General features: G+C 36.5%; 2 protein-coding genes across 2 annotated transcripts; one reads left to right on the top strand and one right to left on the bottom strand.

The window, feature by feature from the left end:
* The first annotated feature begins 932 nt into the window (after positions 1–932).
* Positions 933–5,940, top strand: LOC126378449 (RCC1-like G exchanging factor-like protein). Its single transcript, XM_050026819.1, has 7 exons — positions 933–1,131; positions 2,912–3,087; positions 3,607–3,798; positions 4,081–4,283; positions 4,577–4,749; positions 5,129–5,296; positions 5,529–5,940. The coding sequence occupies exons 1-7, from the start codon at positions 1,017–1,019 to the stop codon at positions 5,864–5,866; spliced, it is 1,365 nt and encodes a 454-aa protein (XP_049882776.1). The 5' UTR covers positions 933–1,016; the 3' UTR covers positions 5,867–5,940.
* Positions 5,941–6,123: 183 nt separating this feature from the next.
* LOC126378769 (mediator of RNA polymerase II transcription subunit 27) lies at positions 6,124–7,480 on the bottom strand. Its single transcript, XM_050027155.1, has one exon. The coding sequence runs from the start codon at positions 7,391–7,393 to the stop codon at positions 6,473–6,475; it is 921 nt and encodes a 306-aa protein (XP_049883112.1). The 5' UTR covers positions 7,394–7,480; the 3' UTR covers positions 6,124–6,472.
* Positions 7,481–27,145: the final 19,665 nt, after the last annotated feature.

Below are 27,145 nucleotides of genomic sequence, written 5' to 3'. Positions count from 1 at the left end.
TGACTGATCTTAAATTTTCTTTATGAGTGAAATGGAACGTAAAATCTGCGAAGTTGGCAGATGTCAGGTTGAATGTCACATCTGACCAAATTGAGAGGCTTTTTAGCGGGAAACGGGAACGGGACAGTTGCTTTCTTCATTGAATAATCTAAATAATTAATACGAAGTGGTGTTTTGTGGTTAATGATCGCATTAAGTTAGTCGGAAGACATTCGCGAGTGTTATTATATTGGAGTGTTCAATGAACAAAGTGTATCTGCCTATTTTCGCTTCGTGCTAGGAAGCCGCTTCATAGCTCAAAAGTTTATGCGGACTTTTGAGTTAATTCGTTTGGGGTTCGGAGTAGGAGTCTACTCCGAGGGTGGGGGCTTAGGTTTCATCATCATCATTCATCACCTTTCACCATTTCATTAATCATCAAGAAAAAAAATACGTCAGACATGGCTGTATGGGCATAGTTCCCTTTGCCTTACCCTTCGGGGAAACCAATGACCAAATTGATCGATTTATGTTTTCGTTTTTTTGGCGGGAGGCGGGAACGGGACAGTTGCTTTCTTCATTGAATAATCTAAATAATTAATACGAAGTGGTGTTTTGTGGTTAATGATCGCATTAAGTTAGTCGGAAGACATTCGCGAGTGTTATTATATTGGAGTATTCAATAAACAAAGTGTATCTGCCTATTTTCGCTTCGTGTCAGGAAGCCGCTTCATAACTCAAAAGTTTATGCGGACTTTTGAGTTAATTCGTTTGGGGTTCGGAGTAGGAGTCTACTCCGAGGGTGGGGGCTTAGGTTTCATCATCATCACCTTTCATCATTTCATTAATCATCAAGAAAAAAAATACGTCAGACATGGCTGTATGGGCATAGTTCCCTTTGCCTTACCCTTCGGGGAAAACCAAACCAAAAAAAAAAAAAAAAAAAAGATTTATGTTTTCGCACTTAACCTCAAAAGATTTGTTTTTATATATTTTTGAATAGAGGTATAGTATTAGTGTGGATTAGTTATTGAAAAATGAATTCCTTAAAAATATTATTACGACGCAGAAATGCTAATTTATTTTGTAACCGAAGCTATGCCACGACGAAAAAGAAAATATCCGATCCGAATGAGGAGGAACAACTACCAAGTAAGTCGTTTTATGATTAAAGCAATACGTATTTCCACTCTACATTGTTGCACTTACTGTTATTTAACCCTTTACCGCATGGATTTTTTGATTAAGCTCAAATTAATTTACTAGGTAAAATGTACTTTTTAGAACGTAGGAAAAATAAGAAAAAAATTAAATACACTTGGAAAACTGACAAAAATCCCAATAATATCAGTGTACCATATTTGGTACAACATGCAGTAACGTAGTATTAAGTTGACTGGACAAATATGGTACAATATGCATTCATGTAAAAAAAAACTGCTTATTTATATATATATATATATTTCGTAATAAAAATTTATGTATGTCTGTTGCATTGTTTTTGCAAAGTATTTGTTTGAAAAATGAAATGAAAACTTTTTCAAAAATCAACTTTATTTTAAAAACGTAATAGAAACTTTTAAAGTATTAAAAAATGCCGTTTATTACCTAATAACGAGATTATTATGAGTTGAGAGAATTGTCTGTAAATTTGTGCATCATTGTGTATGAAAACTTTGAAAGGAGTTTCTATCTTTATTACAACATAAATTAACTCGGCATTTGCTACACTTTACGTGTGATTTTTGAGAACATCCTTCGCTTTTACGTCTCGAACATTGGTCGTCAGTCCATATTGGCCAATGTCCAATGCCATCTAGAGCTACTTCTAGTGGAGGTAATTCAAGTCGGCGACGTCGCTTGATATATTCTACCTGCCACCACATGTGGTGATTATGTTCATAAAACATTTAAAATAGGGATACCTAAAGTTGTAGCAAATATTTTTGAAACACCTAAAATGTCTGCTCTATCTTACTGCATACTGTACCAAATTTGACCAAAGACAAAAAACTACCTTATTGCATACTGTACCAAATTTGCCAAGGAAAAATTACCATAAGTGCATGGTGTCCCAAATTTGGAACAATGTTTGGATGGATAAAAACCTGTCTTTTAGTTGAGCTTACATACATTTTTTGATGGTTTTATGCAAAAAGAATGTTCTTCTTCAAAATTTACCAAAAAGAAGATTTATTACTCCATAAATTTCACAGATATTTATTTATTTATTTATTTATTTATTTGTTGCATGTCACATGGTGGCTTACAGTTCTTAAAGTAAATAATGTACAAGCATGTGACACCCTGTAAGGGCACCGCAAAAGTATTCCAACAATAACTTAAAACTAAAAAAAATATAAACTATTTTTTATATAACTAAACTTACTTTAGAATTTAGAAATTATATAATATATACTACCTACTTATACTATTATTATTTTTAAGTAATTATCAGTAACTAAGCTTTATTTTACATAAAATATATATTTCTATATATATTTCTTTTTGCTATCCGATATCTCAAAAACGCACTTTATTCCGAACTTTCAACTACTAACTGAAAAATACGCAAGATGGGGGTACGATTGGAAAAACTATTGTGATCATGTGTTCGGATATACGATACTCTATACAAATAATAAATGTCTTGCAAGAAAGGTGGAATGTATCCGAATATTTCAATCAGTAAGTGACGTGTACCAAATATGGGTCTGTATGCGGTAAAGGGTTAAAAGCCCAGGAGAAAGAGACGCATTTTATTAGTAAAATGAATGGTACCTACCTTGTTCTTTTGCCATCAATTATTTCTTTGTTTATGGCGTTCGAAAGACATGTCCTCTCCATTATAACGCTTTAAATTCAGCATAAAGTTAGTTGCTAACTTATAATTTTATAATCTTTTTTGGAGTTAATACCTATTTTCTTTCAGTATTTCAGTACCCTGTAAGCAAGAGATCAGATAAACGGGTGTATGTATGGGGTTTGGCGGAGACAGGGGCGTTAGGTATTCATTTGCCCCGCGGCAAGCGAGGTCGCAAAGCTTACAAGAACAATTTCACTCTGGCCTGGCACCCCATGCGATCTAGTTTTGCGGAACGATTTGATGTGGGTAGTATATTATCTATTATAAGTTGCTTGAATACAACATGAATATTAAAATTTTTAAATAAGGGAAACTCAACTTCTATTATTTTGACAAATTGCAATATACAAATTGAAAAAACAAAATTAAATATGCTTTTCCTAAAATGTTTCTTTATTATTTAGTAATTTTAAGAATTACTTTTCATTTTTTATTTATTACTTTTATAAATATTCATACACATTTTCCATTAATGTTATCCTAACAGTCAATTTATTTTATTTATTTATTTTATTTATTATTATTACAAGTTCTTATAGCTAATTTACACCACTATCCAAAACAGACCCAAAAGAGCGTGTTAACGCGATAAATTGTTTTTAATGCAGTGTTACAGTAGTAGTTTAAAGTTGATGTTCTTAACATTATACGGCTGCGAGTTCAATATTCGGTCTCTAATGAGATCTATCTGCTGTTGCACTTCGTCTGGAAAATTCTCATACATTCGGGGTGCAAATTGTTAAATAAATAACTTGCTTCAGGTCACACATGTAGCTTGTGGCTACGGTTTCACAGTGGCTTCAATAAAGACGAATGAGCAACACAAAGTGTTTGGTACTGGCATCAATACAGACTCACAGATTGGCTACCATGCACCTCGTGTTGGGCATCCTTTGGAACTGTTGCTTAGTCCAGCACCTATTTATATACCATACAAGTCATTAGAAACACAGGTAAGCATTCTAAGTTAATTTGGCAAGTTTTACCTAAGAAAGATTTTAAACAAGCTTTATTTATTCAGATTTTATGGCTTATTGACTATTGACAACTATTTTGAATAAAAAATATAAAATGTACATCCGTGCCTTGCTGTCTTGTGCGATGCGAACATAAAATTTACTATTTGGGACTGAAATACTTCTCTTAATTTTTTGTCTCACTTAATAGACAAGACTTTTTTGCAACAATATTAATCCAATTATTAAGAAAAAATATTTAAAAAATTTACTTTACAGATCAGGGCTTTAGCAGCCGGCAGAGCCCACACAGTGATCCTAACAGACACCGAAGGGGTGTATACCCTAGGTAACAACGCATACGGCCAGTGTGGTCGGAAGATCAACCCTAGAGAGGAATACAAGGGCAGTATGGTGTCACACCATATCCGCCGGCTGGGCAAAGAGGAGATCATTGATGTCTGTTGTGGGCAGGATCATACGTAAGTGTTTTTTAAATGTATTTGCAAGCTGTGCTTTATATATCTACTGTTTGTTTGGTCTCCCAGTATTCACATCTTGGTTCTCATTTCAAATAAGTAGTGGTTTTCGACAAACTTAAGCGTTACAACATATTTTAACGAACATTTCCTGGTAACTTGCTAACAAGTTTTCTGATCATATTTCTATTCTCCTATGCTTTGAAGTTTGTAAAAAACGTCAACCATTCATTACAATTTTGAAGAAAGTATACCTATTCCCGATGGAGAAGTACATTGCTATTATAAATTTTCAGTCTGTTCATAACAGAAAGCGGTCATGTTTACGCGTGTGGTTGGGGCGCGGATGGTCAAACGGGGCTCGGCTCTTATGACTGCCAGGGTGTGCCGGCACCCGTGCGTGGGGATATCACGTCTGAGAAGGTTGTTAAAGTCGCCTCCACTGTCGATTGTGTGCTCGCTCTTAATGGTATGTTGTATATGAGGTTGTAGCTGTAGCTATTGTATTTCATGTTTTGTTTATTTTCTTTTTATTTTGTTGTATTTGGAGCTTCCAACAAAGTGTTATGTCAATCAACACTTTGAAGTTTGAAGTCACGTAGTTGCCACTCAAACGGAAATGCTCCATCTTGGTTGGGCATCAAAGGACATCCTGAAGACATGTACCTATCATGAGTATGTTCTTTTGATATTGTCCCAAACGCAATAAGCCCAGTTTCCTGATAACTGTAAGATACGAGAAACATAAGTGTGTGACGAAATCGCGCTTAGAGAATAAAACGTTCTACTTTTTCTCAGACACCAGAATCCTGTGATATTTAACAGTTTCATAATCCCTCCACCTACAGATAAAGGCGAGTTGTTCGGGTGGGGCAACTCGGAGTACGGGCAGGTGCCGATGGCGAGTCGTCAGAACCAGCAAGTCAACATGTCCTACTCGTTGCTAGGATTCACGCGCGGTCTTGGTCGGATCGTCGACATCGCTTCTGGAGGGTCTTTCTGTCTCATTGTTAATGGTAACAACAATTTCAACTGCAACAATGTCAATCAGTCAAGAATCTTATTTATAGCTTGATGGATATAAATATCCTGTATATTAATAAATCGCTAGGGATAAATGCTGTTTGATGTGACATGTAAGACATGTAGAGAGCGACGATCAATAATGAAAAGAAGTTTATGAAATTGATTCGGGTTGTGCGTAATAATATTGAATTTGGAATATTAAACTTGACATTTTGTTCACAGATCAAGGAGACGCCTTTGTCTGGGGCTACGGCCTTCTAGGACTGGGACCGAATGTCCAGCATGCAGCAAAACCGAAACTAATCCCACCACCTTTGTTTGGGCGAAACGAATTCAACCCTGAATCGATGGTGGTTAAGGTGGCTTGTGGAGTGGGCCATCTTGCTGCCGTTACAAATACTGGCGATTTATACATGTGGGGACGAAACAGACATGGTTGTCTCGGTCTAGGACATGCAAAAGACCAGCAGTTTCCACTTAAAGTGTCAGTAGGTGCTCATGTTCTAAAAGTGCATTGTAGTGTAGACCATACTCTTGCTTTGTGCAAGCCTTTTGTTTAGTTTCTAGTAATATTTAATTTAGCTAATGTTATTGTAATATTATAAGACTGTTAAATATATGATTTAGAAGTTAATATTGTTTTATTATTTTGTATAACTATGTTGATGCAGTAAAACAGAAGAACTAAGAGTACATGATTATTTAATAAAACCATTTAGATCTTTACTATGTAATTTTTTTTTTGTTTTCAGTTAATATAGTAAATTGTCTGACACGTATTCAGTTATTATATTGAATCCTCTAATTTTTATTGATAGAATGAAAATCACAATGCTATTAAATAGACATCTAATAATTTTTTTGACCCAAAGTGAGGGGGAAGTGTTGTTGACAGGCAAATATGAAACAATCATTATCTTATCCAAAATAGAATTAGATAATAAATAAATACACTATTTTAACCTTTAACCTAATCTAGTTTACTTAACTTAAAAACTATTTCGACAATCAGTTTGTAGTAAAGCAATGCACTAAGTTGGCAAATGATAAACCAAATTAGGCCTTACTTTCCAACTGTAATTCACTTTAAAGTCCTTGAATGTCATTGAATATTGAAGGAGAAACCGTAAATACTATTAACGCTTTCCCATTCAATACCACAAAGACTATTGCTTGCACTCATCGTGAAAAGGTTCCAACGTGCGGAAATCACGCCACGCCGGTGGTAGGAGCGATGTGTGGTGAAGATGACAGCTACATCTCTTACACGGTTCACTGAAGAGATTCACATAACTGTGCAGCCAAGTCATAAATGACCGTACAGCTAATTCTGGCATTGTTGGGGAGTAGAAATGCAACATAGCAGCATGAGCATTTTCTGTTACTTTACGGAAGACATGATGCCTTGATTCGGTCCACAGGTCAAGTGTCTCACCATAACCTTTTACCATCACCCATTCCATTAATAATCCTCTAAAAGCTACAACAGCTTTTAGCACATGGCTTAAGTTTATCTGGACGACAGCATTACTTGCGAATGGGCGAGAGATTGTTATCTTCATGTCATTGTAGGACCGGTCAATGTTGTTGATGACATTGTCGACCTGTATCGGAGCTACGTTGTGATTGCTCTGTAGCTTACCTCTGCGTTTAGTACTACCAGAGTTTATATAGGACCGTTTCAATGAATTTTGGCTCAATAAAGTGTGAGCGAAAGAGCTATACTCATGGATTTTATCTGTCCATTTGTAGCTGTTTACTAATTGCGTGTATAGTGCTTGGCGATCCTGTGTTGTCTCCTGGCTTAGGAAAGTTGTGTTGCCGAGATTGAAAGGCGCGGTAGGTATCGGTAGATTATTTACCGTCTGCTCCAAGTCTCGCAGATTGATGTTAACGTTGTTGAGAAGCTCTTGAAGTTCTAACAGGAACTTATCTTTGCCATCTTCGCCGTGTTCGGCTCGTAAACCATTTGATAATGTCTCGAAAACATGACTTACACTTGATCGTAAAGTTCTAAGGGAGCCCAATGCAGAATTTAACTGCTCCACGTTAATAGTTTGGTTCATTGGTTGTCCCATTTGATTCATAATGCAACTAAATACTTGTATTTCTCACAACTTCAGTGTTTTCGGCTTTTTTCAACAAATAAACGCGGAGAACAGCAAAGCAATTGACTGACAATTTGTCAATTTGATTTTGACGTTATAGTTGAGAGTTTTCAAAATAATTATAACAAGCGTTTTAGAAAGACACAATCTTTGAAGCACCAAATATCATTCTTTCTTCTTTCAAAATATAATCGATGGCTAAAACGAAATGAATAAACCGCAACGGATTTTACGTTTTATTCTACGCATAACGGGTTCTGCCGGGGGCTTTTTAGCGGGAAACGGGAACGGGACAGTTGCTTTCTTCATTGAATAATCTAAATAATTAATACGAAGTGGTGTTTTGTGGTTAATGATCGCATTAAGTTAGTCGGAAGACATTCGCGAGTGTTATTACATTGGAGTATTCAATAAACAAAGTGTATCTGCCTATTTTCGCTTCGTGCTAGGAAGCCGCTTCATAGCTCAAAAGTTTATGCGGACTTTTGAGTTAATTCGTTTGGGGTTCGGAGTAGGAGTCTACTCCGAGGGTGGGGGCTTAGGTTTCATCATCATCATTCATCACCTTTCACCATTTCATTAATCATCAAGAAAAAAAAATACGTCAGACATGGCTGTATGGGCATAGTTCCCTTTGCCTTACCCTTCGGGGAAAACCAAACCAAAAAAAAAAAAAAAGGGTTCTGCCGGGTCTGCATGACAACCGCGCCGCGCGCGGCGCGAATTATATTGAGCGCTTCGACCAATAAACGATACGAATGTCTAAGTAGATGGACGTCAAACGGCCATTGGTCGAAGGCCTCGATATAATTCGCGCCGCGCGCAGCTTGGTTACCGTGCAGAGCCTACTGATATAAATTAAGAGATCTAAAATCATAAATATAACCTCGTAAGCCCTGGGGTCCTCTGAGAAGGACCAAATAATTGTAGTCATAAAGGCCGAAGGTTTTGAAATAGTTTGTTCTAATAATCAACGAAGGTACTTTTAAAAGTACCAAAACTTTGCCTGTCAATTTAATTCAAACCTTTGCGCCGATTGAGAAAAAAAGTATTTTGTCTATGAACTAGTTCATTCAGTTTCGTGAATAGGTGGCTTTAATAAAAAAGAAATATGTATCACTTGTCGTAATTCGTCATTTTATTGGTAAAGATGGCGCGCACACGGCGACGAGGAAAAAAAAAATCAAGTTAATAATCGAATTTCGTAGTTTTTCATACACATTATTTTCAGAAATCGCAGGTAAGATAATAATCAACAACATGACATAGTTATTTTATCAATTTTGTATCGATATCGTTAGCAATATGAAAGCAAACTTTTTTAGTCCTTTGCAAGGGACTTTAGGTGTCATGTCCGGATATTTTTCAAAAAGTTTTTTAAATTGTTATATGTTATTAAATCATACCGATATAGACTGACTTGCTTACGTGATCTTATGATTAAAAAAAACTACCGTCTTCATTTTATTTCCTTTTTCCTTCTAATGATGATCTAAACTGACACCATGAATTATTTTTTTTCCTAATAATATAAACCTAATGTACTTCCAGAGGGACTAATCACAAACTACATCATAAAAACTAAAACTCGTTACTTATTTTATATTTAAATATGTAAGTATATACACATATTTATGACGTACAAATAGGTATGTATGTTAATGAAAAAATACATAACCCTTTCTTTATAATAATAATATTTTTCAAATTTTACTAAAAGTAGTGACTCAAACCGGGAGTCCTTCTGGAAGAACTAAAAAAAAACGTATTTTTTTCAAAAATGTCTTCTATTCATCCTTACACCTAATCTCCACTTAATTTGAACCCGATCGGATAACTCTAACACTTTAAAATTTGTACTTGAAGTGCTCGGCCTTTACGACTACAAAAATTTGGTCCTTTTCAAGGTACCACCGTCGTTTATTACTTCGAAATCGTAATTATGCTTCGGCGTTACGAGGATAGGTGGAATATCACATGAAAATCTACACACAAAAATACCAATCAATGGGAAACTATGCTTAGTGGTGGAATGAACGGAGGCTGCAGGCTATATTATTAATGCAATCTGACTCTGTCCACCCCGTTAGCGATCATGTTGGTGTCGGTATGTAAGTATTTTTTGAAAAGATCAGGGAAACAAAACTAGGACCAAGTGTAAGAAATCATCTCTCATCGATCAACAGAGTCACTTTTGCGATAATCGCAAAGAAGAGAAAGCGGAGAGAGGCATTTGTGTATTTCTGTTCCAAAATAACTGACTAATGATAAGCTAAGGCGGCATTTCTTAGTGCTCATTAGAATAGAATAAGATTTTCTATGCAAATGTGAAACATAACTGCCATCGAAGATTTTTAGCTTTCATTTTAGGCGAGGCAAAATGGTTCCGAAGCGCTTATTTGATGTCAACCTATTTGTAAGTATAAGGAGTTTTAAAGTGCCTCTCGATTACTTGTGTTGGGAATGTCGTTTAGAGGCGAGTGGCAGTTATCATAGTTTTTGTTGGGCGTCGAAATAGGCTTTCCCATAATAATCGCATCATCGCCTATCGGCATTTTATATTTAAGTTTCTTCAGGAATTGAATTAGGCTTTTCGTATATATAATTATGCACATTGCATTAAAAGCTTCTGTTTTTTACATTTATTTAATTATTTATCGAAAAAACAACAGCTAGTTATTAGTGACATTGTAACGAAACACTTAATTAATTGGTATAGCACTGTACATAGTTCAGAGGGGGGGAGTTTGGTGAACTGTAATACGGGTTTCGAGCCCAGTACAGACTCCAGCTCTTTGTAGAGAGAGAAATAAATAAATAAATAAAAATAAATAAATGATAATTACGTGGGAAAAAAAAACTTCGAAGGTCACTCATACCATGATTCTGAGTTGATATCAAGTGGAATTTTCCGTCGCAAAAGTATGGAACTGAAAATAATTTAAAAATCCACCTTTCATGATTTTACAGACAGGAAATTCCACTTGATATTAACTCACAACAATCATGGCCTGAATCATACCCCAAAAGTGTTTGTTGCGGTGTCACTAACACCCATAGTACCTGTAAGTATTTGTACATGGTGTTGTTGGAGGGGAATGATTCGGCTCCAGTTTCTGAGTTAATATCAAGTGGAATTTTCCATTACAGAAGTATAGAATTGAAAATAATTAAAAAACTAAAAAATCATGAATTTTGCGACGGAAAAATCCACTTGATATTAACTCAGAATCATGGTCTGAATCATCCCCGTCGGTATTCGGTACGATGTCACTAACACTCTGTATAGGATACATCAATCAATTTAAGAGCCACGCTCTTGTCGGTGTAGCCGCAGAAGGATACAGAAGAAGAAGAAGAAGAAGAAAAGAGGTATAGGATACAGAAGAGCCAATTACAGGTTTCCATAAACATCTTTTTATTTGAACATTTTAAAAGTAGGAATGTAGGTTATATTTATTATTAAATATACCTATCTACTTACCTGTGTTTCATTTATTAAAGACTGGTTGATGCGGAAGAGGTAGGCCTAGCCGAAAATACCGCGATCCAAGTTTATACTTACTCTTAACTTTTGATGAAAGTCGAACAAGCGGGAGTTGTTGAGTTGTGAGTTGCGGGAGGATCGAGGTACGTGAATAAAAACAAGAAAATATTTATTATACCAAAAAATAAATAAATAATAATATTAAAATGAATGAATGAATTAACTATTGTTTATTTATTTATTATTTATTTATATATATTATATTTATTTTTATTTAATATTAGTTAATATTTATTTATTATTATTAATATTATTTTATTGTGAAAAATTGTATGAAGTACTGTACTTATTTCTAATAAATAAATAAATAATAGTAATTTTATACATTCTATTTGGAGGATTTTCCATTGACGAAAAAGTTTTTTAACGTGATTTATTTTCAGGTTTTTTGAACTTGTAAAAAGTATTCTGCTTAAGCATTGCGTCGTTTCACCTCATGATAGTAACATATTACATCAATGGTTTCACCACTCAACATTCCATACACCCAACATCATTCACATCATTTCCTGTCTATTCCACGAAGGATATGACGCGAAGAAATGTTCTGTTTTATTCTCCATTACACGACTGTAATAACAACGTTCGCCAGACCTCCCCTAAAACACGGCAGAATTAAAAGGTTTTATACCTTTTAATATTAGCATAACGTTTTGCATTTCTTATTTTATTCCTCTTCAGTATTCTTGGCTGAATGGCGTTTTTCCATTGATATTTCGTTGAATGGAATAACAGTTGTTTTTAAGTTAAGTTGCATAGTTTCTATCGCGGGCCTTGAGCGTGGAGACCGAATCCAGAAATTCCGTAATGAAATAACCTAATACCCCCTATTCCGACCGGTACAGCGGTGATACTTTTTAGTTTTGCCATCTATCGATGAATAGCAGGACTTTTAATGACTTTTTTGAAATATCACGGTTGTCTCTTTAGTTCAGCAACTCGCCTCTAGGTGGCATTGGTTGTATCGGCGTTAAATAATGAAAATGAATAATAATTCACAAGAATCGACAACAAAATATGGAACCACCATTGACGCGGTATTTTCCAGATATTTAGAAGATATCAAGTCTCAAACTTATGTTTCTTATTTCATCAGTTACCATAAACCTATAGTTTCAATGATAAATATTCCTGAATAACCTATATGTATTGTAAGATAATAAAAATATTTTGAACAATAAAAACTTCTCATTTATTTAATAAAAGAAAACAAATGTTTTCTTATCGGTCAACACGCTTGTTAAGTAATCAATTTCAGTTAGCACTTTAAATCTCCCGCTCTTCCTATATCCATTCCCATACATCCATTCATTCGTCACAACGACCCATTTTTCGCTCTCTTCAAAAAGCGGTCGTCAAGTGTGCGTACGGACATCATAACATATTGTGTTAAAAAATCATAAAAACTACCTAAGTGACCATCTCCAGCTTCTAAACTTCACCGTGAACAAGTAATAAGGGGCGCCCCTCAGGAACAGCATTCCAGCCAAGTTCAGACCCTCATCACACGTGAGTCCGTTTCCCTTTTCCATCTTTTAAAGTGCTCACAACCCGACAAGGCACCCCTTTTGGATTTACAGTCGTGAACTATCGAAATCATTAACAACGCTCAAAAAGTGTAACTTGAATTAATATCAACGAAAACAAAACAAAGGAAATAAAATACTGCATAAATAAAATACTTAAATAAATAATTATAATTGCATAAGTTGGTAAAAATGCTATGCATTAGCTTTACCGCGGCAGTCCCCGAGTGCCACACGTCTTTTTTTTCCGCGGTCTCGTTTATGTATACAAGTTCACGCGGGAATCGAAAGTCGGTAAGATTTATCTATTTAATACTACGTACTTTCTTTCTTTCTAATTTGTACACCGCTATCTGTATTGTTTTTGAAGAACGTAGCCTGGAAAGTCCCTTATTGTGTCTGTCTGGGCTTTTCGATAAATAAGTATACTTGTTTTTATGCTTCTTTTTTCCGGATACTGTCCATTATGCTAATAATAAACGATAAATACAGTAAATAGCCCCGATTCCTGCAGACACCTCCTAATTTTATTTTAAGTTATACCCGTCATTTTCTTATCCACCGAAAACGAAAGGGACGGGAGATTGACAACTACTTATTTTAAAATGAATGAATTACCAGGACGAATTATACAGGCATGTCGCTGATATGCAACCCGTTTCACGTATGCTGTCAACTGAATTCTGTCGGGTTATTGGCCAATATACAATTTTGGGAAGGTTTTTTAAATTTCTGCCTAAAATTGAGGTGTGTTCCATAAATTTTATGTCGGTTACCCGTCCCTTTCTTTTTCAGCGGATAAGAAAATGACAGATATAACTTAAAATAAAATTAGATGGCGTGTATTGGATTCAGCACCAATATTCATATTCACATTAAGAAATAATATACTTTTCTAGCTCATTACTTATTTTAATTTAAAGCAATGCTCACGTTAGATTTATGTCGTTTTTATAATAATTTAGTATAATAGCGAGCGCTAGTTAGTCAGTAATAAAACTGAAATGGCGTATAAATAAAACCTGCGCTACGGAGCGTAGCACCGCTGATTTTCTACTACGCGGGTCGTAGCACGCGTATTCGCTACAAATATTCAGAATGGAAAATGTACCAAGGAAATTTTGACTAGATATTATAATAATCATAGCAATGAAATTGCTAAGTATATAAACTAGGCGTGACATTTGCGCTTGTGATCACAATAGGGGTAGGCAGAGCTTTGTAGCCACAGAAATAAGCTCACGACTACATATATCCCAATTGGAGTAGTCAGAGGAACGTCGATCGAGAACGAATGAGATTTCACGTGATAATTACCTATTTTTTCGGGTACATAATTATTCAGAAATACGATATAATGGCACAAGAATATATAAAAATAATTGTTGCTCGATATTTGGATCAGATTATGTTGCTACCTATATTGCTTCTCTTTATTTTTATCATAATAATAATGGGTGGAAGATTTAATTGACCTGGGTGTAATTTTTTTTTTTATTATTATTGAATACAACGAAAAATTAACAAAACAATAAAATAACACCGCTAAACCCCTCACGGGTTTGTCTCGGCGTTATAATCCGCTTACAATTACTTAGTGCTAACATATAAAAAAAAAAAAATTACACCCAGGTCAATTAAATCTTCCACCCATTATTATTATGATAAAAATAAAGAGAAGCAATATAGGTAGCAACATAATGTGATCCAAATATCGAGCAACAATTATTTTTATATATTCTTCTGCCATTATATCGTATTTCTGAATAATTATGTACCCGAAAAAATAGATAATTATTACGTGAAATCTCATTCGTTCTCGATCGACGTTCCTCTGACTACTCCAATTGGGAAATAAATAGGGTCATCATTTATACCCAAAAACAAAGACAATAGATGCATATATTAAACGAAGGAAAATCTGTACAGCGCCCTCTCTATTGTTTTTGCGGAACTTTGCCTGGAAAGTCTCTCGTTAAATAAATAAGTAAACAGTCGTAAGCTTATGTTATGTAAAAATTTCTATTGACAGCGCCATAAAATTTCGCGGAGGTATAATGACCTATTTCGAAGCGCCATTTTTCTAGCAAGTTGACTCTCAAGGAAAAAGGCCGACGAGGGGACAAACTAGGGCGGAAGCAAGGTCACAGTGACACCCCTGAGTATCGGGTTTCCACAAAATTATTGTTTACATATTTTTTATTCTGAAATCGCCGGGTAAAACATCGCAGATTTTTTTGAATGTAATGAACGCGGTTAAGGGTTTTGTATAGGGTGTGTGGCTTTGGACGTCGCAGTTAAGTTAAAGTTAAGTAACAGTTTCAACAGTCTCCATGGTCTAGTGGTTAGAGCGTTAGGCTCACGATCGGATCTGGTTTCTGATCTGGTCCGGGTTCGATTCCCGACGGGGACATTGTCGGAATCACTTTGTAAAACTGTCCTATGTTTGGTAAGGACTTTACAGGCCTGAATCACCTGATTGTCTGAAAAAATAAGTTGATTCCGTACTTCGGAGGGCACGTTAAGCCGTGGGTCCCGGCTATTAGCCGTAAAAAATACGTCCACCAACCCGCAGTGGAGCAGTGTGGTGGAGTATGCTCCATACCCTCTCCGGTTGATTGAGAGGAGGCCTGTACCCAGCAGTGGGACGTATATAGGCTATTTAAGTTATGTTATGTAATAGTTTAAGTTGAGGTGAGCTAACACAGAAACACGCGCCGTAACGATCACATTTTCCTCTTCTTCTAATTCTTTTATCCCCTGTTGGGATGTAGAGCTCGAATAACAGATTTCCACTCCTCGCGATCTTCAACTCTCGGTCAAACGAGCGTGTATTGGCCTGATTTTCTTTTCGCGGGTAGGAAAACCGGACCTGTCAAATCTTCAGGTTAGGTAAGTGGATCCTGTGAGAAACAGGAAAATGCTAGAGGGATGATAAGAAAAGACTACGAGAAATAAAGTTAAAGGCCTTTGATGTCTGATTTGGCAGTGTATGTGTTAATCCAGAAAAGTTGGTGTCCTCAATCAACCCTGGGAATTAATGACACGTGCACTCTGCCGGGAAATTACAAGTTGAGCTCATAATTTCGCGGTAAGTAGTTAATATTTTAGGGTAGTTAATGTCGTTACGGAGTAGGGTGAAGAGATGCAGCTAATCATAAATATGTACATAATAAACCCACGCTTTGAGTTTCTACTGGGTTAAGCGTGGATGTTAGTTGGTAAAGGTTTATAGACGGCGACCCGGCTCACCACCTATCGCGTTGGTCTAACAGAGAGCTCGGTGAGGTGTGAGGACTTAGTTCATGTTGCGATGGATGTACCTCTAACTACACCATTGATTCGTAAGCGTATACTTACATGCTTATGCTAGTCGGTACAAACAGAAATCAGAATCATTTATTTAACGTAATTATCATGGATAAACTTGTTGAATGTCAATGTAACATTTTTGAATTTACGTCATTTCGCAAGGTGTTATGGCTGAGGAGAAGAAATGACAAGAAACTGCAACAGCAACACATCTTTTAAATCAATAAACATTACAAGTCATTTACTAACTAGAGGAACACATTCAATACCAGAGATTTTTATTATTTAGGTAAGTAATCATTAATCTTATAATAATCTTTTTACATAAAGTAAGCTTCACATGAGCTTTAAATTTATTTTCTGACTTTAAAATATTATCTGGTATTTTATTGTAAAACTACACGAGAGCTTGACTTTTATAATTAACCCCTCATCTGTAGAGATACAAGTCACGATAGATTTTAATATTGGGTTTGGTCGAGGTCTGCGTGAGGGCAGGCAAGTTGATAGGGACTTTGTTGAAATGGGAGTTCAATGAAGTATTTACTATGTAATAATACTCGTAATGTATTGATTGATTAGAGTTGAAAAAACGTGTGCGTCAAGCTAGCGGCCTCAAAAAAAAAATGGGCACGAAAAAATAATTTGACCATACCAAAAAATAGTACTCTTATTGAAAAAAATAGTACCTGTTGTAAAAAAATTAGTACCATCACGGTTCTGGATTTATAGCCATGTTTTATTGCACTTGCTAGCTTGACGGTGAGCGAAATTTGGCGAGAGTTAACGACAAGGTCTTTCGCTTTGATTTAACGCCAAAAAAATAGTACCGAAGTAGTACTCACCCCCTGCAAAATACCGAAAGTAGTACTTCAACGGTTCCAAAGTTATAAAGGCAGTTCTTTGATCCCGCTAGCTTGACGTTTTGAAAATACCTATAATCTGGGGAACGCTTGCATACTTCAGTATGTAACTATTGTCAATAAACTCGTATGAAATAGTACTCCCTACCATCATAATTTGGACCTGATTCTCTTTGTAGAAATGTTAAAAAATCATCATAACCTATGCCATACATTTGTTGTTGATACAGTCACTTAGACAATTACATAACCTCACAATTTATTCGTAAGTATTGCCATTTTGGAGGTCTACCCTACCATTTCTTTGCACTTCAGAGTGCTGCTATTACAAAAAAATCCTATTGCATACACCCATATACACTAATTTTAATAGAAAATGGCTGCATGGGTCTAGTTCTTATCGAAAACAATCTGTGATTTTAATACATCATAATACATTTTTAATCTGCTGTTTTATTTTATAATTTATACCTTCATGTTGAATTTGTTACGGATCGAAGTGTTTGTTAATAAACAATTTGCAGTATTTGTAGAATAACTCAGAGTTTCAACAATGATATTACTTTCATCTGACAACCCTGGCACTTCACCAATTTTTACCCAAAAATGGGGAAAAATACTAAAATCTGACAACATTCTTGACCATGTGTAATAATTTTGTTCGCGACTGTACTTGTCTTGATAAATGTATGACATAGGTTATAATGACTTTTTGACATATTTCTACAAAGAGAATCAGGTCCAAATTATGATGGTAGGAGTACTATTTCATACGAGTTTATTGACATTAGTTACAAACTGAAGTATGCAAGCATTCCCCAGATAATAGGTATTTTCAAAACGTCAAGCTAGCGGGATCAAAGAACTGCCTTTATAACTTTGGAACCGTTGAAGTACTACTTTCGGTATTTTGCAGGGGGTGAGTACTATTTCGGTACTATTTTTTTGGCGTTAAATCAAAGCGAAAGACCTTGTCGTTAACTCTCGCCAAATTTCGCTCACCGTCAAGCTAGCAAGTGCAATAAAACATGGCTATAAATCCAGAACCGTGATGGTACTAATTTTTTTACAACAGGTACTATTTTTTTCAATAAGAGTACTATTTTTTGGTATGGTCAAATTATTTTTTCGTGCCCATTTTTTTTTTGAGGCCGCTAGCTTGACGCACACGAAAAAACATAGAATGACGAGCGATATATATCAGGGCGATAGGTTGGTAAACTGCTACAATTCACGAATTAAGGCTTTGACAGCGAATCCCCGAGTCGTTTCCCGCTGCGGCGCTGTTGGTACAGCTCAAAATACAATTTAAAATGATGCTAAATATATTATAATAATTTAAAAAGTGCCTGCGGGTACTCTTGTTGATGACTTGTGGTTCTATCCTCTTTGTTAGGGCTACAGGCATGAGCTGTATGTGTTTGTTATTACATTTTCCAATTCAAAAATCGAAATACCTACTATATAAAATTCCGATTAGCACCCTAGAAAATCAGCTGGGTGGGCCGAGGTATCTCCCCCTTTCCCCCTCCCCTTGCCCCGCGTGGTGGGGAGTGCGCACCTGCCGGCTGCGCGCCGCCGCCCGAGCTCAGTCCGGGCCGGGCGACGCCGCGGCCGGCCGAACGCATGCCGCCGTGCTAGCGCCGCCCGCGCGGGTGTGGTATGCCCGCGCGCGAACCATGGCCTGCTATGTGGCCATGGCGCTCCTCGCCTTACTTCCCGGTGAGCAACAGGCTGACGTGACCGCACACCATTTGCCATCATCCTTTTTAAAAAAATGACTTTTTTAAAATGTTTTTTAAATTGTAAGATAGAAGCGCGCGTTCCTTTTTCAAAACGGTTTGAATTTTGAATTGCGGGATGTTGGCAAAGGGTGTGATTTAAAACGATTTTAATAGTGATGGGATGTGTTGTGAGTGTGGTGAGCAGGTAATCGTACGACCTACTTCGTGGGACGCGGCCTCGTGTCAGTAAGCTTGGATTGGACGTTACAGGTTGCTTATAAATCTCGCTGTGAACACTCCTCGAGGATTAGTCGGCGCTTTTATCGGGTCCCAGAGCTAAGGCGTGTAGCTGTTTATAAATGCGACTCAAACAGGTCCCCCGCGCATAAAAGGGGCTCATTTCAAGACACCCTAAGAGCTCTTCGGCCTAGGACTTCTGTTTCGCTGTATACGAGGCAGTAAAACACGAAAACACCCGTTTTACGAGTGAATCTCTACTATTTTCAGTTAAAGGCTGTGCGGGCTGAAAACGTAATGATTCGGCGGCGAATTTCCGATGCACGTATCATGGGTGGAGGTTTTATGGCTGGCATGGAACCTTACGGTATTTAAGGCTCACACTCTTATTTATTTTTTACTGGAACGTGGTTGTACTTTTCCACAAGACGCGTAACGCCCTTTCAGGGCGATGTCTGGAATTGTCTTTGTTACGACTCAATCGATTCAAAATTCTCTTTTAACATTTGATTAACACTTTTTATTATATGTACCTTAACCACATAAGTCCCGAATTTTCATACATAATAGTTAAACAATGGATTATTTTTTTAAAAAAGACCCAATAGAACTTTATTGTCTCAATAGTAACACGAATTCTTAAGACATGTTTCACCAGTTGCCGATACATGTCTGAAAACCTAGATACATACTCTAATGGGGTGGGCAGAGCCACAAATAATCAAAGTTAGCTTGAAGCCACCGTTGATACAAACTCCTAAGACGAATATGATGGATCTTATGATAAAGGATCAGCCTAACGCACACAAAAATTTTCCATCATGTTCGAAAGAACACAATTCTTCTTTCTGTTCTATGTTTTCACTCCCAGTCCTGCATAGAAGCAATACCTAACTACCTCCACCTAATAACATATCCTGAACATATCTGCCAACAGAGGCGTTCGTGTAACTCATTTTATAACTTTACAGACAGAAGCCTAGCCTATGATTGGCTAAAATATCAATAAACCTCGTGTTGTCAGTTTCAACCAATCACAGGATAGGATTTCTATTATGTCAATATAGAAACTGAAGTACACGATTACGCCTCTATCAGACATTTAACCGGTTGATAGGCTATCAGACTGTTTACCAGCAAGTAGTTGTTGAGGTGGGACGTCGATCTCACAACCTACACGAGAAACATGCACTTAACTAATCATATTGTAAGTATATTTATGAAAACCTTAACAAAATTATACCGCCATCTTTTCTACCATTCCTGATTTGATCTATGTCTTAAAACTAAAATATACGACGTAATACTTTTGCATAGATATAGTTTTCGATGAAAAAGGAGAGGCTTCCCTTCCGACCCTAAAAGATCTATTGAACCTTTTATATTCAGATGGTCCTTTCCAAATCAGTAGCTTTTATGAAACTGTTTATTGCATAGATATAACTTGTCTTTGCTATTATAATGAGTAACAATAATATATCAAGAACCTACAATCACTTGAAGTATTGGGTGAAATGATCATTAATAATCTGAAACGTTTACACTGGGTGAGTTACCATCTAAGCCGAAATGAAATATTGCAGTGTACGATTAAAGATCTGTAATTTATTGTCGAAGTCTTATTTAATTATTAAACTAAAATAAAAATAAGAGAGAGTTAGAAGAGAGGGAGAGAGAGGGAGTTATAATTATATAATAATAATAATAATAATAATAATAATGTGGCGTCCAATATGGAAATAAATATTTTCTTTCTTTCTTTCTTTATAAGGTTTATCCGTCCTAAATTGTCACTATGTAGGGTGTTAGTGACACCGTAGCGAATACTATCGTATCTGTCAATTTACTTTGGATAGCTAATATTATATTGGAATTTATAGGTAAGCGTGCTCTCATCTTATGCTGAAAGCAGACTAAAATTCGCTCTATTTTTACGCTAATTTAAAACCTAAAAAATTCGAAAAGAAATGCACTTTAAGGCATTGTAATTATCGTTCTAACAGCCCCGGGTGCCATTACGTCGACGGATTGAATCGACATCAAAATTAATAGGGCCTTAAATGGCTGCTTTTCTATATTGATCTTTGGACACGAATCCTGAGTGTTATTGGGACCGTTCTACCGTGAAGGGAGCTCAACGTAGCGTGGGGAAGAACTTATTATTATAAGGTCTTTGCTGAGAATAGTATCTGTGCACTTAACGGTACAGCTATTAAGGATTGGCACAGAAGGGCGATTAGAATAGGTATCAAGACCCTGTGGTCATTTTGCGATGAAGTCAATAAGATCTAGGTAAAATGTTATTTAGTCTTTAATGTAATTAGGTAGTCATTTTGCTACCTAGACAATCTGAGACCTACCCGAAATGGGATCTGTCTTTGTAATATCTTTGGACTTTGCCAGAACAGATGAGATTTTAAGTATCTTTTGGGACTGTTGTAAATTCTCTGAAGTGTATAAAGTATATTGTAAGTATATTCTCCGCTTAAGTGACTAATATCGTAATGGGTGATATCTCAAGAAATTGTCGAATATCACTTTCCTAAGCCATCAGGGACTTACCGACCTTCTTCCACATCATCTTACGTGCAGACCGATAACCCTTAACTGGTGTCTCCCACGATTCATACTCTTGTAGTATTTTTTGGTTTGGTTTTCCCCGAAGGGTAAGGCAAAGGGAACTATGCCCATACAGCCATGTCTTATGTATTTTTTTTCTTGATGATGATTAATGAAATGATGATAGGTGATGACGATGAATGTTGAAACTTAAGCCGCCACCCTCGTTTATTGAATATTCCCATATAATAACACTATCGCGAATGTTTTCCGGCTAACTTAATGCGATCATTAATAACAAAACACCACTTCGTATTAATTAATAAGATTATTCAATGAAGAAAGCAACCGTCCCGTTCCCGTTCCCGCCAAAAAGTACTAAAACCATAGACTATAATTCCTTTTTCTTTTATCAGCAATGTCACGTAAATGCCTAAGTTACTTTGGTGAGATTGTGGTTCAAAGTGATTAAGGTGATCAACCTGTAATGTTTTAAACAAACTAGGGATCACAAAGTAATTTTTGTGGTATGTCCCCACCCGGATTCGAACTCGGGACTTCCGGATCGTGAGCCCTGCACTTAACCACTCGGGCCCCTGATTATACCTTTTCACGTAAATCATTTTAATATATCACTCCTGCATTGAATTGTAATCTGTAGGCTAAGCACAAGCGAATTTATTTATCCAAATGTTTCCTATCTTAATCTTTTTAGACTGATCATTTCGCAGAAGGTTCACTTTTGATTATAACTAGCGGTTACCCGCGACTTCGTTCTTATGTTTTATTATTTAAACTTTAGAAGTTTCATACAAACTTTGACACCCTTTTTTACCTCCTTAGGTTGTTTGGTTGAATTTCGCCAAATCCCGTCGTAGTGCAAACTTTGAGACTCTTAGCACTTGTAGTTTCTGAGATTTCTTTATACAATATAGATTTACTAGTAAATGGTCGTTTCCTTGTAGTGGTTGCCTGGGAGAAATTGTTCTACAGCAATAATAAGGCAACTCAGATGCACTGTATCCATCCGCCTGTTGAAATCGAGTTCTATCTGTGCAATAAAATATATTTGACTTGAAGGTTTCATCATACATATCCAAATAAACAATACCTTAATAAGTTATTTATCTTAGGTGCAGTTTTCACTAACACAGATGATACATAGACACATAGATGGCGATACGGCTCACTACCTATAACGTTGGTCTAAAAGAAAGCTCGGTGAGGTGTGGTGCATCCGCATACTTAGTTCATTTTGCGATGGATGTTCCTCTGATTACCCCAATTGGGCTATCGTCGTGGGCTCATGTGTATGTTGATTTGAAGGTTTCATGATATCTAAAGCTGTTGGCCATTTCGTAGAAGGTTGTGGAAGCAATTAGTGTTCGACTAGCGGTGGACTCTCAGCGCCATAGTCATTAAACTTGGCCGAAGATAACGGTCCGGCTTGATTATACCGGGAGCCGGAAAGCTAATTCCCAACTCCTACTCTAGTCTAGGCTTGTACTTAGTTTAGTTTTGGTTTGATTCGAGAGCTCTGTTGCGTCTTGTCTTAATATGTAATTCAAAGATCGCTTTAGCGTTAGGAAGCAAACGTTCTGTTAAAATGCGAGCATCAATCACGTATCAAACGTGGTGATACAAACTCTATAGGCGTGTATGTTGGTCCAAATTCCTGTAGACACCATCTAATTTTATTTTAAGTTATACCTGTCATATTCTTATGCGCCGAAGAGGAAAGGGACGGGTAATCGACAGGCATAAAATTTGTTGAACACACGTCAATTTTAGGCAGAAATCAAAAACAACCACATAAAAATAGATGATATATAGACATATAGACAACGATACGACTTATCACCTATCACGTTGATCTAACAGAAAGCGCGGTGAGGTGTGGGTACGGTCACGAGCATTAATATGTATACACTTTGGTACCATGTCACATGCATTCACAACATGCACAACATGCAGTCACAAATTGAACTGTAAGTCTCACTAAATGTCAAATATGTTAGTGCGACAGAGTCCTAAAGTGGGTACATTAAATTGCTCGTGACTGTATTTAGTTCATCTTGCGATGGATGTACCTCTGACTAGCCCAATTGGGATATAGGCTTGAGTTTCTGTTATCAATCCTATATCAAAAGTGGTAATACAAGATCTCTATGTATGCATGTACGTAAGTGCTACATATCGTTAGTATTTAGAAATCGTTTTGTCTCGGATCTCGGATTCGAATCTCGGCTGGGGCTCTAAACTACTGAATTCGATTTTATTAGTTTGAATATATGTTTAGATCATAGATAATTGACGTCACGTGGTTTCACATAGCTGGCGAGGTGTATATACTATACACCTCTGCCTACCCCTTACAGGGGTACAGGCGTGATGCTTTGTCATGTGAACCTATAACTTAACGGCTTATATGAATAGCTTTAGTTCGTTATTATAGAATATGCATTTCAGTAAGGAAGCTTTGACACTTAACAATATTGAATAAATAATTATTTAGTTGTCGACATTTAGTAAATAATTCTCTACATCCTACTGAATTCACTCATAACCTGTCTTCGATATAGAGGGAGACCTTACCTTTGATTTCATCGCCCCAAGATTTCAATGTACTAACCATTCCATTTCGTAGATAAAAAATGTGTACTAACGCACGAGTCCGCTTACCTAACCTAAAGATTTGACAGGTCCGGTTTTTTACAGAAGCGACTACCTTCTTCGTCTGACCTTCGAACCCACGAGGGTAAAACCTGCCCAATACAGATTAGGTCACATACCTCCGAAAATGCATTTCTCGGACACGATGCTTTCCTTCACCGCTGAGCACATGATAATCATTTACAATCCAAACGTGAAATCGAAAACCAATTCGACAATCATTGGTTTAGGCCTGTGCTGGATTCGAACCAGCGACCTCAAAGTGAGAATAAACTTGTTAATTGTTAGAGCGTTGGGCTCCCGATCTGGGGCTCCGGTTTCGATTCCCGATGGGGACATTGTCGACATCACTTTGTGAGACTGTCCCTTGTTTGGTAAGGACATTGCAGGCTTGAATCACTTTATTGTCCGAAAAGTAAGATGATTCCGTGCTTCGGAAGGTACGCTAAGCCAATGGTTCCGGGCTACTAACCCAAACTTTTCCACCAACCCGAAGTAGAGCAGCGTGGTGGAGTATGCTCCATATTCCCTCCGGTTGATAGAGGGGTGGCCTGTGCCCAGCAGTGGAACGTGTGTAGGCTGTTTATGTTATGTATTGATTGTTTAAAAATAGATAATTATGTAACATCAATGGCACAGACCTAGAGCTTAGGTTTAGGGTGAATCTCCTAATATAGATTACGTATTCAAGTGACAAGGCTCTGACAACGAGGATATACTCAGCTTAGCAAGAACAGTGTAAGGTCCATATAATACCCACTTTACATATTAATGTAACTGTTCTTACACGACGCAGGCTATTCGGCTATGGAACTCTGCCTGAGTCGCTCAGAAGAGCGCCTTCTCTGGTCACTCTCAAGAGTAGTGTGACGTAATTTTTGTTTGATACGGAACTTTGGAAGATTTTTACCTTCACCTCTATGTATGTATTATATATATTATGATATTTTTTATGATTTATCTGTGTTGTTTATGTATGAACTAAAGAATAAACCGCCTTCCGACATATTTTATAACTAAGTCAACGGTTCCCAAACGTGTGCGCATTGCTCGCGGACATTTGCTGCCAAAATAGGGTATATATTAGTCACATCAGAGTTCACTATCGAAGCTTAACTAGGTAATGCAGTATTTATTATTATGTATGTATATTTTAAGCAGGTACTTCGTTTGTTTATAGTATGACTACCTTTTATATAATCTACGTATACATAACGATCACAGGTCTCCTCTCTTTCAACCGGAGGGGGTATGGAGCATACTTCACCACGCTGCTCCTCTGCGGGTTGGTCCAAAACACGGAATCATCTTACTTTTTTGGACAATCAGGAAAAAAGAAATCAGGAGAAAAATAATAAGAATAATTGCGACAATCTGTTCATACAAAACGTTCATTACGTGGCTCTTATGAACGACTGGTATACATTGTAGTGTGTGTATAAAGATTCATTAAAAGTGAGTGTAATAACAATCGTGTGTATAGAATGCCATTTGGAATTAGTTTCGTAGCAAACTGGTTGAGGCGTAGTCCGTAGCAAAACTACGGCGTAGCATAACTACGAGACGCTGAAAGTCTATGAAATAATAAAAAAGAGCAGTTTATTTGCTGCAAAACATCCCAATATGAATATTTATTTATTATTAAAGAACAAATTAATGTTTAATTTGAATAATTTTTAATTTTGCACAAAATAGTTCCAGAGGAATTCTCATTTGAATTATGCTCAATTTGAATAATCCCAGTGCTTTTAAAGCCAGTTTTGTTTGAAACTAATACAAAACTAGACCACATTGTGACCTACAAATGAAACTCAAATCAAATCGGATTGAGCTGACGGTTCACACTCGAAATATTCCAGCATTATTCGAGAGCACTCACGTCCCTACAACGAAAAGTAGATTTAATATACTCCGGTGAATTTTCAATATTTGTGAGAATATTATATTTAAAGTACCTATATTTGTGAAGCGAATATTAAATTCAGTTACTTACAATGCATCTATTTGAATTTAGTTGCATCTATCGTTTGACCACCTATCTTCTTTTTCTCTCGTCACTCTTCATGTACAAGTAGTGTGTCAGGATCCTAGTAAGTTGATTTCCATAGTCTCTGCCTACCCCAAATAAAAGTAAGCTCGGTGAGGTGTGGGTTCCTAGTTCATCTTGCCATAGATATACGGTCACGAGCATTAATATGTATGTCACGGTAACAGTGAATAATTGAAGATTATTAATAATTATCCTTTATTATTAATAATTACATTATACATTGTGAACTTATATATATATACATAACGTAAGTTATGCATATTGATGATTATTTCTTCTGACTAATATGTGTCGTGAATTATTAATAATTACTACTAAAAGTAATTAATTTCGATCGTTTATTCACATTTACCAAAACATGTGGTTATTATTAATAATTTTGTAAAAATATTAATAATTTTCAATTAATCAGATTTACCGTAACATGTATACACTTTGGTACCATGTCACATTAACTTTTTTGACAAATTGAACTGTGAGTCTCACCAAATGTCAAATATGTTAGTGCGACAGCTGGGTACATGACATTGCTCATGACTGTGCCTCTAACTATCCAGTTGGGTTCTAGCCGTGAGATTATGTTTATGAGAGCCTTCAGCGCTCCCTTATAAAACTTGCATCCTGCATCACTTGAATAAACTAATACCCACCCACATGTGTAGTAAAGCTTGCTGCATTTTACTCAGTGACCTACATGAAGCTGTCAATCCAACTAAGTACACATGTTCACACTCGAATTATTCCACTAGAAATTGCTTCTAAAGCTGTAAGGTTCGCAACAAAGGTTTCAGCAATATCTACCCAGATGGACAGAACTAGGAAATCCTTATAAGACATCTTGCAGTTACTGTTGGCGCTAGCGTCATACAACACAACCTACCATTGTTATGTTCATCGTAGGTATGTTGAACTTTATAGTGATATGTTCACCCAGAGATGTCGTTAACAATTCATCCAGAGATACATCTAGAGATGTCGTTAACAATTCATCCGTAATATATTATTAGTTTATCTTGCTCAGTTCAAATGGGATACATTTGTGAGCTTATGTTATGTCATCAAATTGAGACTGAAATATAAATAATAATAAAATAAATATATAAATCGGCGAGGTGTGGACTTTGTTCATCTTGTGATGGATGTACCTCTGATTACCCCATTGGGTCATAGTCGTGAGCTTATCTTATTGTTTAGATTAATAACCAAGGACTTATACATTAAGAATCCACTGGTTTTTGCA

The sequence above is a fragment of the Pectinophora gossypiella genome, chromosome 2, assembly GCF_024362695.1.
Source record: "Pectinophora gossypiella chromosome 2, ilPecGoss1.1, whole genome shotgun sequence".
Classification (NCBI taxonomy): Eukaryota; Metazoa; Arthropoda; class Insecta; order Lepidoptera; family Gelechiidae; genus Pectinophora; species Pectinophora gossypiella.
This window is presented reverse-complemented; position numbering and strand designations above follow the sequence as displayed.